At 36.4% G+C, this 13,916-nt stretch overlaps 1 protein-coding gene across 5 annotated transcripts in view; it reads left to right on the plus strand.

Moving 5' to 3' along the window:
* The window catches only part of SNX13 (sorting nexin 13), a 138,038-nt gene extending 124,720 nt beyond the window's left edge, over nt 1–13,318 (plus strand). For all 5 annotated transcript variants that reach the window (XM_073809649.1, XM_019928257.3, XM_019928267.3 and 2 more), the window contains 2 exons: nt 1,795–1,907; nt 9,802–13,318. In XM_073809649.1, the coding sequence (XP_073665750.1) occupies nt 1,795–1,907; nt 9,802–10,049 (361 nt within the window). In that variant the 3' untranslated portion in view covers nt 10,050–13,318. The remainder of the gene's footprint in view (nt 1–1,794; nt 1,908–9,801) is intronic.
* Nucleotides 13,319–13,916: the final 598 nt, after the last annotated feature.

Consider the following 13,916-nt stretch of genomic DNA (forward strand, 5'->3'; position numbering starts at 1 on the left):
AAGACTTGCAAGAATTATAAACATTTGTCCCATGGACCTATTCATCTTTGTTTTTTTAAAACCAGAATAGAAAAAAGTGTAAATGAAAAATCTTTAAGATGTTAGGCTATATTTTATCATAGTAATGTGGCTTTAAAATAATTGAAATATTAATGTAGACATGGCATGGTCATATAATCAGGTTACCTAGTTTCCAGGATTAATTTTTCTCAGTTGTATTTGCTAACCTTGATTTGATTGATTGATTGATTGATTGGCTGGCTGGCTGGCTGCATGGGGTCTTCATTGCTGCATGCTGGCTTTCTCTAGTTGCCGCGAGCGGGGACTACTCTTCATTGTGGTGCGTAGGCTTCTCATTGCAGTGGCTTCTCTTGTTACGGAGCGTGGGCTCTAGGTAGGCAGGCTTCAGTAGTTGCAGCACGTGGGCTCAGTAGTTGTGGCACGTGGGCTCAGTAGTTGCGGCACACGGGCTTAGTTGCTCCATGGCATTTGGGATCTTCCCAGACCAGGGATCGAATCCATATCCCCTGCATTGGCAGGCGGATTCTTAACCACTGCACCACCAGGGAAGTCCCTGCTAACCTTGTTTTTAAATGAAGAATTTTAGAAATATGTATGTCCATGGTCGAAATTTTTATTAACTATTTGAACCTCTGAAAAGGTTCAGATTAATAGTAGTGATACTCCAATTCATATGTTCATTCTACAAAAATATTCTGAACCCCTTCTCTGTGTCTAGCCCTCTTACCAGGAACTGAGAGGTAAGGTTCAGTCCCTTCAAGGAAAGCATGCCATGGCAGACAAACAACTTTTCTAAAAGCGAGAGATAAGCAAGGCATAAACATTCATGGCATCACGTACTTTGAAGTAACAGAAAGAAGGGAACTACGAACACTGTTTACTTGGCACTGTCTAACTACTTCATGTACACTTTCTGATTTTATCCTATTTTATGAGATAGGGATTTTTGTCTCCATTTTGTTACAAGGAAATTGAGGGTTTGAGAAGTTAAGCAGCTTGCCCAAAGCCTCATGTGCTGGATAGTGGGGAAACAGGTCTCTCTAATCTGAAGCTAAATTTCTCCTCACAATACCGTACTGTTTCTAAAAGCTGTACCACCTGCCCTGGCACCTTCATTCTGTTTCAGGGTGGGTAAATATTGTTTTTCTGGAGCACTGATTCTCAACCTTGCCTGCACACTGGAGTCACTTGGAGAGCTTTAAAAAGTACTCATGCTTAGGTCCCATCTGCAAACAGTCTGATTTAATTAATCTGGTGGAGGCCCTGGTCCTTAAGCTCTTTTAAAGCTCCCAGGTGTTTTCTAATGTGCAGTCAGAGTTAAGAAGGACTACTCTGGGCAGTCTCTTTCTCTCAGACCAAATTCCCAGATGGAAGCTTAGTTACTGTGCTCAATTCCTACCTTTGGCCTGAGAACTAGGGAACAGGAATCAAGCACACTGTGAAAGTAAAGGAGAATGGATTAAATGTGTGAAAGAAACATTGTAATCAATACAGCTCTAAGGTGTGGGTGCAGAATTTGTTTTATATTGGCTTAGTTTTAAGTTGTTCCAGGGCATACTTCTGTTATTTTTTCTTGTATATATCCTTTTACACCTAAAATTGAACCCTATATGTAGTTACTGTTTGTTGAGTATCACACCTATATAAAATTGCAGAAGTGTTTCCTTTTTCTGTTTACATTTGTGTTTTCTCTAGAAAATTGGAATAATTTTACCAACTTGTATCATTAGAAAATGAAAATGTTTACAAAATTTATTTAATCTTCTTAAATAGAGATGCCTTTTGGCCAAATGGCATTTTAGCAGAGACTGTTCCATGCAGAGATAAAGCTATTCGAATGAGAACAAGAGTTGCAGGAAAAACTAAATTACTTTCAATTATGCCAGGTAAGTGAACATTTTTAGTATAAATCTTATTAATTTGTACTTCTTCTGAATTTAAGGCATTGAGCATGCTAAGTATAGCTGCCTTTTGACTATAATAACTATCATTTGATGGCTTATCATATACTAGGCACTGTGCTAGGCATTTCTCACATATCTTTAACTAACCCTCATAACAACATTATGAAGCCAAGGTACTGTTAACATCACAGCTTTATATGTGAGGAAACAGAAGCTCAAAGGGGTTAAGTGAGTCACCCAAGGTTTATAGCTAGTAAGTGAGTGTTGGGACTCTGACTCAGCTCTGAGTTCCCCGAAAGCCATTGCTTTCAACCATTTGAAGAAAAAGTGTTGCTTTTAACCACTTCACTTTGCTGCCTTGAAACATTTTGAGAATGAAGTTGATGATAAATTCTGTGACAGATGAAAGGGCTGATAAAAGTATATGAAGTATGAGGTTTTCAGGAAGAATATTTGTTCTACTTAAGAGAACAAACACATTTTTTCAAAGAATCCCTTTGAAACAGCTGATTGGCCCATTCTTAATCTTTACTAAAACATGATCCTAAAGAAAGTGTACATAGTGGCATTCTGTTGGTCTAATTTGAGTTACTTTAGAACACTGCTGTCTCACTAATTGAGATTCACTTTGTCCGTTTTGTCTTCTCTCAATAAGAGCAGTTTTGTGTAGTTGGGTGGTTGTTTGATCTCTTCTTTGGTTATAAATATCTTTGAAAATACCTAGATATCTCTTCTCCACATTTTAATTGTGGATGTAGAGAATAGAAAAATATTTAAGTTCTCAATATCTATTTCTTTTCATATAATTTTGTTTTTAATTTAAACTATATTTTCATCATAGATTTTAATCAACTTTGTCTTCTGACAAGTTGGAAATTTGCCACATAGCTATTTATTCTGCCCTATAGACTATACTGTTGCATTTGGAGATAAAAAGCAAGTGACAGAAATAACATTTTAGAAAAATAAAAAGAAACAATAATGTAGGATATTAATATACTGTTAGAATAAACCAGATGGTGCTATAGACTGACTCAGTTATGTGGCTGGAAGAAATCTTAATGCATTTATACAGTAAATATTTATTGAGAGCCTTTCATGAGCCAGACACTATTCTTTACACTTATCGTTGCCTTCTTGGAGTTTACATTCTATTAGGGAGACACAGAAAACAGATGAAAGAAATAGATAAACCACAGTATGTTGGATAGTGGTAAGTGCTGAGGAGACAGATAGTGCAGGAAAAGGGAGGTATCAGTTGAGTTGCAGTTGCAGATAGGGTAGCCATTGGGGGCTTCCCTGAGATGAAGACACTTATGTGAAGATGTGAAGGAAGTGAGGATAGATGTAAAAGTATATATTTTTATATATACATAATCTCTCACCTGTTTTTTAGTAAATTTAAAAACTATTTGCTTTAAATTATATTGTACCCTAGTTAGAAATATACATTTTGGAAGTTGCATGTTTCTTTTGAGAGCAATAAAGTATTGCTTTTGAGGCCCCTGCTATAGGGTCCTGACTATGAATAATTAAGAATAATAGGAGATTGGTTCAAGATGGCGGAGTAGAAGGACATGCTCTCACTCCCTCTTGTGAGAGCATCAGAGTCACAACTAACTGCTGAACAGTCATCAATAGGAAGACACTGGAACTCACCAAAAAAGATACCCCACATCCAAAGACAAAGGAGAAGCCACAATGAGATGGTAGGAGGGGCGCAATCACAATAAAATCAAATCCCATAACTGCTGGGTGGGTGACTCACATACTGGAGGACACTTATACCACAGAATTCCACGCATTGGAGTGAAGGTTCTGAGCCCCACGTCAGGCTTCCCAACCTGGGGGTCTGGCAACAGGAGGAGGAATTCCTAGAGAATCAGACTTTGAAGACTGGCGGGATTTGATTACAGGACCTCGACAGGACTGGGGGAAACAGAGACTCCACACACAAGGTAGTGTGCACATCGGGACCCAGGGGAAGGAGCAGTGACCCCGTAGGAGACTGAACCAGACCTACCTGCTAGTGTTGGAGGGTCTCCTGCAGAGGTGGGGGGTGGCTGTGGCTCACCGTGAGGACAAGGACACTGGAAGCAGAAGTTTTGGGAAGTAATCCTTGGCGTGAGCCCTTCCAGAGTCCACCATTAGCCCCACCAAAGAGCCCAGGTAGGCTCCAGTGTAGGGTCGCCTTAGGCCAAACAATCAACAGGGAGGGAACCCAGCCCCACCCATCAGCAGACAAGCAGATTAAAGTTTTACTGAGCTCTTTCCACCAGAGGAAAAGCCAGCTCTTTTGCTCTGGTGGGCAAGTCCCTCCCAACAGGAACTTGTACAAGCCTCTTAGATAGCCTCATCCACCAGAGGGCAGACAGTAGAAGCAAGAAGAACTACAGTCCTGCAGCCTGTGGAACAAAAACCACATTCACAGAAAGACAGACAAGATGCAAAGGCAGAGGACTGTGTACCAGATGAAGGAACAAGATAAAACCCCAGAAAAACAACTAAATGAAGTGGAGATAGGCAACCTTCCTAAACAAGAATTCACAATAATGGTAGTGAAGATGATCCAGGACCTCGGAAAAAGAATGGAGGCCAAGATCGAGAAGATGCAAGAAATGTTTAAAAAAGACCTAGAAGAATTAAAGAACAAACATACAGGGATGAACAATACAATAACTGAAATGAAAAATACACTGGAAGGAATCAATAGCAGAGTAACTGAGGCAGAAGAATGGATAAGTGACCTGGAAGACAGAATGGTGGAATTCACTGCCACAGAACAGAGTAAAGGGAAAAGAATGAAAAGAAATGAAGACAGCCTAAGAGACCTCTGGGACAACATTAAATGCAACAACATTCACATTACAGGGGTCCCAGAAGGAGAAGAGAGAGAGAAAGGACCCAAGAAAATATTTGAAGAGATTATAGTCGAAAACTTCCCTAACATGGGAAAGGAAATAGCCACCGAAGTCCAGGAAGCTCAGAGATCAAATATTAAAGACAAAGAAAAATTACTGAAAGCAGCAAGGGAAAAACGACAAATGACATACAAGGGAACTCCCATAAGGTTAACAGTTGATTTCTCAGCAGAAACTGTACAAGCCAGAAGGGAGTGGCATGACATATTTAAAGTGATGAAACAGAAGAACACACAACCAAGATTACTCTACCCGGCAAAGAACTCATTCAGATTTGATGGAGAAATCAAAATCTTTACAAACAAGCAAAAGCTAAGAGAATTTAGCACCACCAAACCAGCTCTACAACAAATGCTAAAGGAACTTCTCTAAATGGGAAACACAAGTGAAGAAAAGACCTATAAAAACAGACCCAAAACAATTAAGAAAATGGTAATAGGAACATACATATTGATAACTACCTTAAATGTGTATGGATTAAACGCTCCAACCAAAAGACACAGGCTCACTGAATGGATACAAAAACAAGACCCATATATGTGCTGTCTACAAGAGACCCACTTCAGACCTAGGGACACATCTAGACTGAAAGTGAGGGGATAGAAAAAGATGTTCCATGCAAGGAAATCAAAAGAAAGCTGGAGTAGCAATACTCATATCAGATAAAATAGACTGTAAAGAATGTTACAGGAGACAAGGAAGGACACTACATAATGATCGAGGGATCAATCCAAGAAGAAGATATAACAATTATAAATATATATGCACCCAACATAGGAGCACCTCAATACATAAGGGAACGGCCAACAGCTATAAAACAGGAAATTGACAGTAACACAATAATAGTGCAGGACTTTAACACCTCACTTACACCAATGGAGAGATCATCCAAACAGAAAATTAATAAGGAAGCACAAGCTTTAAACTACACAATAGACCAGATAGATTTAATTGGTATTTATAGGACGTTTCATCCAAAAACAGCATATTACACTTTCTTCTCAAGTGTGCATGGAACATTCTCCAGGATCACATCTTGGGTCACAAATCAAGCCTCAGTAAATTTAAGAAAATTGAAATCATATCAAGCATCTTTTCTGATCACAACGCTATGAGATTAGATATCAATTAAGGGGGAAAAAACGTAAAAAACACAAACATGGAGGCTAAACAATACATTACTAAATAAGCAAGAGGTCACAGAGGAAATAAAAAAATACCTAGAAACAAATGACAGTGAAAACATTACGATCCAAAACCTGTGGGATGCAGCAAAAGCAGTTCTAAGAGGGAAGTCTATAGCAATACAATCCTACCTCAAGAAACAACAACCATCTCAAACAATCTAACCTCACACCTAAAAGAACTAGAGAAAGAAGAACAAACAAAACACAAAGTTAGTAGAAGGAAAGAAATCATAAAGATCAGAGCAGAAATAAATGAAATAGAAACAAAGGAAACAGTAGCAAAGATCAATATAACTAAAAGCTGATTCTTTGAGAAGATAAACAAAATTGATAAACCATTACCCAGACTCATCAAGAAAAAGATGGAGAAGACTCATATCATTAAAATTAGAAATGAAAAAGGAGAAGTTACCACAGACACCACAGAAATACAAAGCATCCTAAGAGACTACTACAAGCAACTCTATGCCAATAAAATGGACAACCTGGAAGAAATGGACAAATTCTTAGAAAGGTGTAACCTTCCAAGACTGAACCAGGAAGAAATAGAAAACATGAACAGACCAATCACAAAGTAATGAAATTTAAACTGTGATTAAAAATCTCCAACTAACAAAAGTCCAGGACCAGATGGCTTCACAGTTGAATTCTATCAGACATTTAGAGAAGAGTTAACACCCATCCTTCTCAAACTCTTCCAAAAAATTGCAGAGGAAGGAACACTCCCAAACTCATTCTACAAGGCCACCATCACCCTGATACCAAAACCAGACAAAGATAATACAAAAACAGAAAATTACAGACTAGTATCACTGATGAGTAAAGATGCAGAAATCCTCAACAATATACTAGCAAGCAGAATCCAACAACACATTAAAAGGATGATACACCATGATCAAGTGGGATTTATCCCAGGGATGCAAGGATTCTTCAGTATGCAGTTGACATGATACTACATGATAGAGAATCCTAAAGATGCTGCCAGAAAACTACTAGAGCTAACCAATGAATTTGGTAAAGTTGCAGGATACAAAATTAATGCACAGAAATCTCTGGCATTCCTATACACTAATGATGAAAAACCTGAAAGAGAAATTAAGGAAACACTCCCATTTACCATTGCAGCAAAAAGAATAAAATACCTCAGAATAAACCTAGCTAAGGAGACAAAAGACCTGTATGCAGAAAACTATAAGACACTGATGAAAGAAATTAAAGACGATACAAACAAATGGAGAGATATACCATGTCATTGGATTGGAAGAATCAATATTGTGAAAATGGCTATACTACCCAAAGCAATGTACAGATTCAATGCAATCCCTATCAAATTACCAATGGCAGTTTTTACAGAACGAGAACAAAAAATCTTAAAATTTGTATGGGGACACAAAAGACCCCGAATAGCCAAAGCGGTCTTGAGGGAAAAAAACGGAGCTGGAGGAATCAGGCTCCTGGACTTCAATCTATACTACAAAGCTACAGTAATCAAGGAAATATGGTACTGGCACAAAGACAGAAATATAGATCAATGGAACAGGATAGAAATCCCAGAGATAAACCCATTCACCTATGGTCAACTAATCTATGACAAAGGAGGCAAGGATATGCAATGGAGAAATGACAGTCTCTTCCATAAGTGGTGCTGAGAGAACTGGACAGCTGCACGTAAAAAATGAAATTAGAACACTCCCTAACACCATACACAAAAATAAACTCAAAATGGACTAGAGACCTAAATGCAAGACCAGACACTATAAAACTCTTAGAGGAAAACATGGGAAGAACACTCTTTGACATAAATCACAGCAGGATCTTTTTTGATCCACCTCCTAGAGTAATGGAAATAAAAACAAAAATAAACAAATGGGACCTAATGAAACTTCAAAGGTTTTGCACAGCAAAGGGAAACATAAACAGGACAAAAAGGCAACCCTCAGAATGGGAGAAAATATTTGCAAAGAAATCAGTGGACAAAGGATTAATCTCCAAAATATATGAACAGCTCATGCAGCTCAATATTAAAATAGCAAACCACACAATCCAAAAATGGGCAGAAGAGCTAAATAGACATTTCTCCAAAGAAGACATACAGATGGCCAAGAAGCACATGAAAAGCTGCTCAACATCACTAATCATTAGAGAAATGCAAATCAAAAGTACAATGAGGTATCACCTCACACCAGTCAGAATGGGCATCATCAGAAAATCTACCAACAACAAATGCTGGAGAGGGTGCAGAGAAAAGGAAACCCTCTTACACTGTTGGTGGGAATGTAAGTTGATACAGCCACTATGGAGAACAGTATGGAGGTTCCTTAAAAAACTAAAAATAGAATTACCATATGAGCCAGCAATCCCACTACTGGGCATATACCCAGAGAAAACCATAATTCAAAAAGACACATGCACCCCAATGTTCATTGCAGCCCTATTTACAATAGCCAGGTCATGGAACCAACCTAAATGCCGTTGACAGACTAATGGATAAAGAAGATGTGGTACATATATACAATGGAATATTACTCAGCCATAAAAAGAAACGAAATTGGGTCATTTGTAGAGACATGGATGGATCTAGAGACTCTCATACAGAGTGAAGTAAGTCAGAAAGAGAAAAGCAAATATCGTATATTAACACATATGTGTGGAACCTAGAAAAATGGTACAGATGAACTGGTTTGCAGGGCAGAAATAGAGACACAGATGCAGAGAACACCACGGGGGGAAAGGAACGGGGGGTGGTGGTGGTGGTGTGGTGAATTGGCCTATTGGGATTGACATGTACACACTGATGTGTATAAAATGTATAACTAATAAGAACCTGCTGTATAAAAAAATAAAATAAAATTCAAGAATAAAAGAGAAAAAAAAAGAATAATACATGGTGCTCCCATATTTACGTGTCTCTAGTAACTTCATGTTGCCTATGAGTAAACTCCGAACTTGCTTACCCTGACAGTCACAGCACTGTCAGTTTTCCATTTTTTTCACCACTTTCTCTTACAGGAATCCTAAAATTCAACCAAACTTTACTACCCCATTTCTTGAGCCTGTCTTGTTTTTGTTTCCACTTAGTGCTCATTTGCTCATTCCTGTTCTTAAATCTTTCATCTGTTTGCACCTATGAAAATGCTGCCCAGGTAGCAAAATCTACTTCAGTTGTCACTTCCTTGAAGGGAACCTTTCCTTATTATCTCATGTTGCATTCCCTCCTTGTAAGTGTCTTTATGCTTTTAGTATTTTAATGGCACTGTTTCTGTGTTGCAAGTTTTTTGAAATCATAGATGAGCTTTCACACATTTTCTTATAGTATTTCTGACTGCATTAAATGTAGTAAAAGTATGTGTATAGTGTTTTAGAGTTTACAGATCACTTTTCACATTATCTCATCAAGGCTTTATAAATTCTTACAGTTATAATAATATTGGTTATTATAAATTCCCATTTTACAGATGAGGATGCAAACTCAGGGTGGGTAAGTTATCATATAGGTATTAAGGGACAAGATTACAACTCTAATTTGGGGTTTCCTGCTTTCTCCTGTGCTGTATTTGTCTCACAGTATCTATTGTGTAAGTGCATGCATGCTTGCAAACGTATATAAGTTTTAAGTCAGTTATTAAACTTATATTAAGGTCATTAACTGAATACTTGCTACTTATCAGTTACTCTGCTTTGTACTTTACATACTTAGCATAGTTTAGGCCTTGGATTTCCTTTGAATAATGAATTGTGTTTATTTCCCCTCTCCCCCGCTTCATTTAGATGAACTGAAGCACATTATTGGGGCTGAGACAACACGGAAAGGTATTCTTCGTGTATTTGAAATGTTTCAGCACAACCAGTTAAATAGGAGGATGGTTTATGTCTTTTTGGAAGGCTTTTTGGAAAGCTTATTTCCACAGTATAAATTCCGTGAACTTTTCAACAGACTGCATTCACGGTCAAAGCAGATGCAGAAATATAAACAGAAACTTCATACTACTCAAGCGCCTTCTTTACAGAAAAGGTGACACTCCAATCTATGAAGCTGGTGTTCGTTTTGTCCAGGACTGATGGTATGGACGGATCTTCTGGGGCTTAACTCATATACTGTTGTGTCTGCACCAGTCTTTTAGTGTCTCAAAATAGATTATTAATACATCCATAAGACTGTGGTTCTTCTCATCCTTGTCTATAATCCAGCCACTACCAAGAGAGATTTCTGTGTCTTAAATGATTTGGTGCATATTTTTGCAACACTGAGAGGATACTGCCCCCATCTCAAGCAAGAATGACGTTGGTCTCTTCCGTTTCAAACTAATCAGCATTCTCCAGCAATGACAAAGTGCCAGAGTGTAGATATGAGAGCTAAGGAAAGCACAAAACAAGAGTTCACAGATAAATTGGCTGATTTGTTTAACAGTGGGAAACTGTGCAATGTGCTGTTTGGAGGGATTTGTTTTGCATAATGATTTTATAGGTCTTTTTCAGAATTTTGATATAGTGTAGATAGCCAGGTGAGTGATCTTTGGAACATCTGTTTCAGGTCTAGGGAAAGTGACAGAATGCCCTTAAAGTATGAAGTAACATTATATCCAAATTACAGTTTTGTGACATAAAGTAAAAACCTAGTATAAAATAAAACCAGTGAAAACAAAAATTTCATTGGATCTGTTATTCATTGGTAGAAAACAGATTTTAATTGATTCTTATGTGCCTTAAGGGCTCTATTTTGCTCTTAACGGTACTCAGTCATAAGCTTTATTTTGGCATTCTGTGTGTAAAAAGAAGCATATGATGGCTCTTAGTTAAGTTACAAAATTATTACAGTTTTCTTTATCTTTAAGAGATTACTGATTATGTAATAGGGGCTATAATTTGTTGAAAGAACTGCCAAATACTTCTAAAAATGTGGAAATTTAAAAAACAGTACTCTATTGAAAGTTACTATATGATGATTTTAAACTGTGTGATCTAGACATACGTTAGGTGATTGCAAAAATAGCAAATCAAAGGATTAAATGAGTTTATTAGTCGTATGTAAACATACAAATTCTTAACTCTATTATAGTGTACATATATGAAAATAAATAAAACAGAACTATAATATTTTTTAAAATAGGCTTTATTTATATTTTGCATAATGTAAAATTCTACTAAATAAAGCAAGTTGGCAAAACCCCTCGGTGTATACATTTAAGTCCCTAAAATAATTTTATACCAACAACAACGAAATACCTTTTCCAGTTTTGGAGCCTCTGCATTTCCTATAGTTTTCTCATTCTCCATTTGTCAATCTTGGAAGTCTTCATATGTTTTGTATGCAGGATTTCTGCATAGTTTTAAATACTTCCACTGACTAAGGGTTTGGGTGTGTCAGCGTTTTTTGTTTTAAAAATATTTAACACTAAAACCTTAAAATAGTGAAGCTATTTATCAGACCACTGAGCCAAGATGCTGGTATTAAAAGAACATCCGGGTGCTTAAGATAAAGGGACAGAGTATTGGTATCCCAGTTGTTTGGGAGCTTTAAGATTGGAACAAGATGTTATTGTCTTGTCACTGAGATCCTACTTACAAAGTGAAGCCGAATAGAATAAAGCCTTCCTTTAAAGCTTTATAATAATAATCATATTTATTAATAATGCTGTTGTGCATACTTATAGTATGCATATTTTCAGCCTGTGTTGCATGTCTTCAGAATTACATAAATGAAATCCCTTTCATTTAAACTTCCAAATGAGAAAAGATCCTTATTGACTCTGGTGGAAGATATAATATTTCTTCTTCTCAATGTGTCTTCCTGCCCTGGTCTCTCCTCATGCCCCAGGCTTTGGAAGAAAAGATATGTGAAACATGTCTGTAGGAAGCATCAGCATGGCCGTAAGTGCAATGATTTTCAGATATACCCCTGCCCATTTCAAGTATATTTTTGCCATAAATAAATCTAAGAGTAAGAGCCTAGTGTGTACATGTGAAAAAGCATTTCTAGATAATGTGAGGAACGCTGGCCATCAACCAGGGAAAGAAAGGTCTTGCAGGATTGTGAATTTTCATGGAGCCCTGCAAGAGAACTGCAATCATACCAAAAACTGTTTGAGTAAATGGGTTTTTAAAATAATTTTTGTTTAAAAGAGTTTATATTTCAAAAGCAGAAATGTCAAATGGTAGTCTGTGTAAATGGTTATGCATCTTCTCCTTGCACATCTATGTTTTACATCAGAGAGAGCCGTGGTCATGCTAAAATTAGAGATACTTTTTGAATGACTTGGTCGAGCTGTGTGTAAAATATTTAACCCATAAGTCAAGTACAGTGTACTATGTTTAATAAAGTTATTACATTTAATGCATTTACTGCATATATGAATATATACATGAAGAGGCTTTATGTCTTCTGATATTTGATTTTTGAATGTGTTTTTAAGTCAGTGGTGCCTTTAGGCAAGAACCTTCTAAATTAATCATTCTTTGTTTGGGTTTTCTGACTTTTCAGGTAACAGACTTTAGAAACCATCACTACTAACTTATAGTAATTCACCTAAAAAATTGATTGTATGATTTATATATAACGGTTAGATGGGCATTTCCTATGATTAGGGTTTTCTGATAGTTGCTGAAAACAATTGTGCCATTGACTAATGGATGCACTTGGTTAGCCTTAATTTTTTTTCTTTTTAAATTTAAAACCTTGAATATTTCACTTCCTTCATTTTAAGTTTGTGCTTTGGTGTTTGGAAAAAAATCAAACAGTTAAGTGCTACCAGGAAAGTGTACCAATTTTTAAAAAAATTAAGAACAATATAAAATTTCACAATCTAAAATTTTAATTTGTGCAATATTTTCATTTAATGCATGTGTATTTGAGTAATTGTAAAATAAATGAATTTTTAATGTTTTGAGATCTAGTTTAAGCTGTCTTCTTAACCCAACAACTTACATTCCGTTGTTGCTGCATCCTTTTATTTAAGGACTTGTTTTAAAAGTCTTTTTGTCACTCCTTGTAAAATTCTTTTGTTATTAGTAAATTTTGCTTATAGGAGCATGGCTCCTGTATTACAAGGGAAAAATATAAAGAGCACATTTTAGGATTATAAGTGTTAAAAGATAACTTGTGCATATCATTCATTGTACAGTAAGTGTCAACTGTGTGCCTAACTATTCTATCAATACTTCTTTAACAAAGAAGGAACAACAATCAGAATGTCAGTTATTTTTATTGAACTAAAAAGAAGATTAAAAATTTTATTTGGTTTGCGTTATGTTTTGTCCATTAGAAAATACTAATAAAGTATTAACAAACCTTTTTGTTGAATTTTATTTAGTAGTGATATATTTTTATTACTTGAAAAAATGCTTGCTCGCTTGTCTTATCTTTATTATCTGTGTGTATTTTCCTTTCATTTTAGAAATCAAGCAATTCAAGTTCCAGGTTGATAGATGAACTATTGAATGATAACTGACTTACAGCTAACTGAATTTAATTTTTCCTTTTATGGGGCAGCTAATTTACTACCACTTGTTAAAGAAACTTCATACTTCCCTACATGCAAAATTATAATTTTCTCATAGAGAGGAAGATCTATAAGTAATCCATTAACAATTTTTGTTTGATCTCATTTTAAATTCCTGGCCTGCCTGCTATTTTAGAGGTTTCGTTTCTAAAGGCAATAGACTCAATACTCAGAAATGTAGCTCTGCCTAGTTGGCGATAGTCTTTGCAGGCTTCTTGGATCTGTATCCAAAGACTTCTCAGACATCAGTGTGATTACTCCTACCCTACCAGGGGCAGGCATAGTGTTTCTCAAAATGCATACTGTAAAATAGTGGTCCCTTTAAGATGTTCCTGAAGGAATAATTTTATACTTTTATGTAACTTATGTAAATCTACATGCTATTCA

The sequence above is a fragment of the Tursiops truncatus genome, chromosome 9 (genome assembly GCF_011762595.2).
Source record: "Tursiops truncatus isolate mTurTru1 chromosome 9, mTurTru1.mat.Y, whole genome shotgun sequence".
Lineage (NCBI taxonomy): Eukaryota > Metazoa > Chordata > Mammalia > Artiodactyla > Delphinidae > Tursiops > Tursiops truncatus.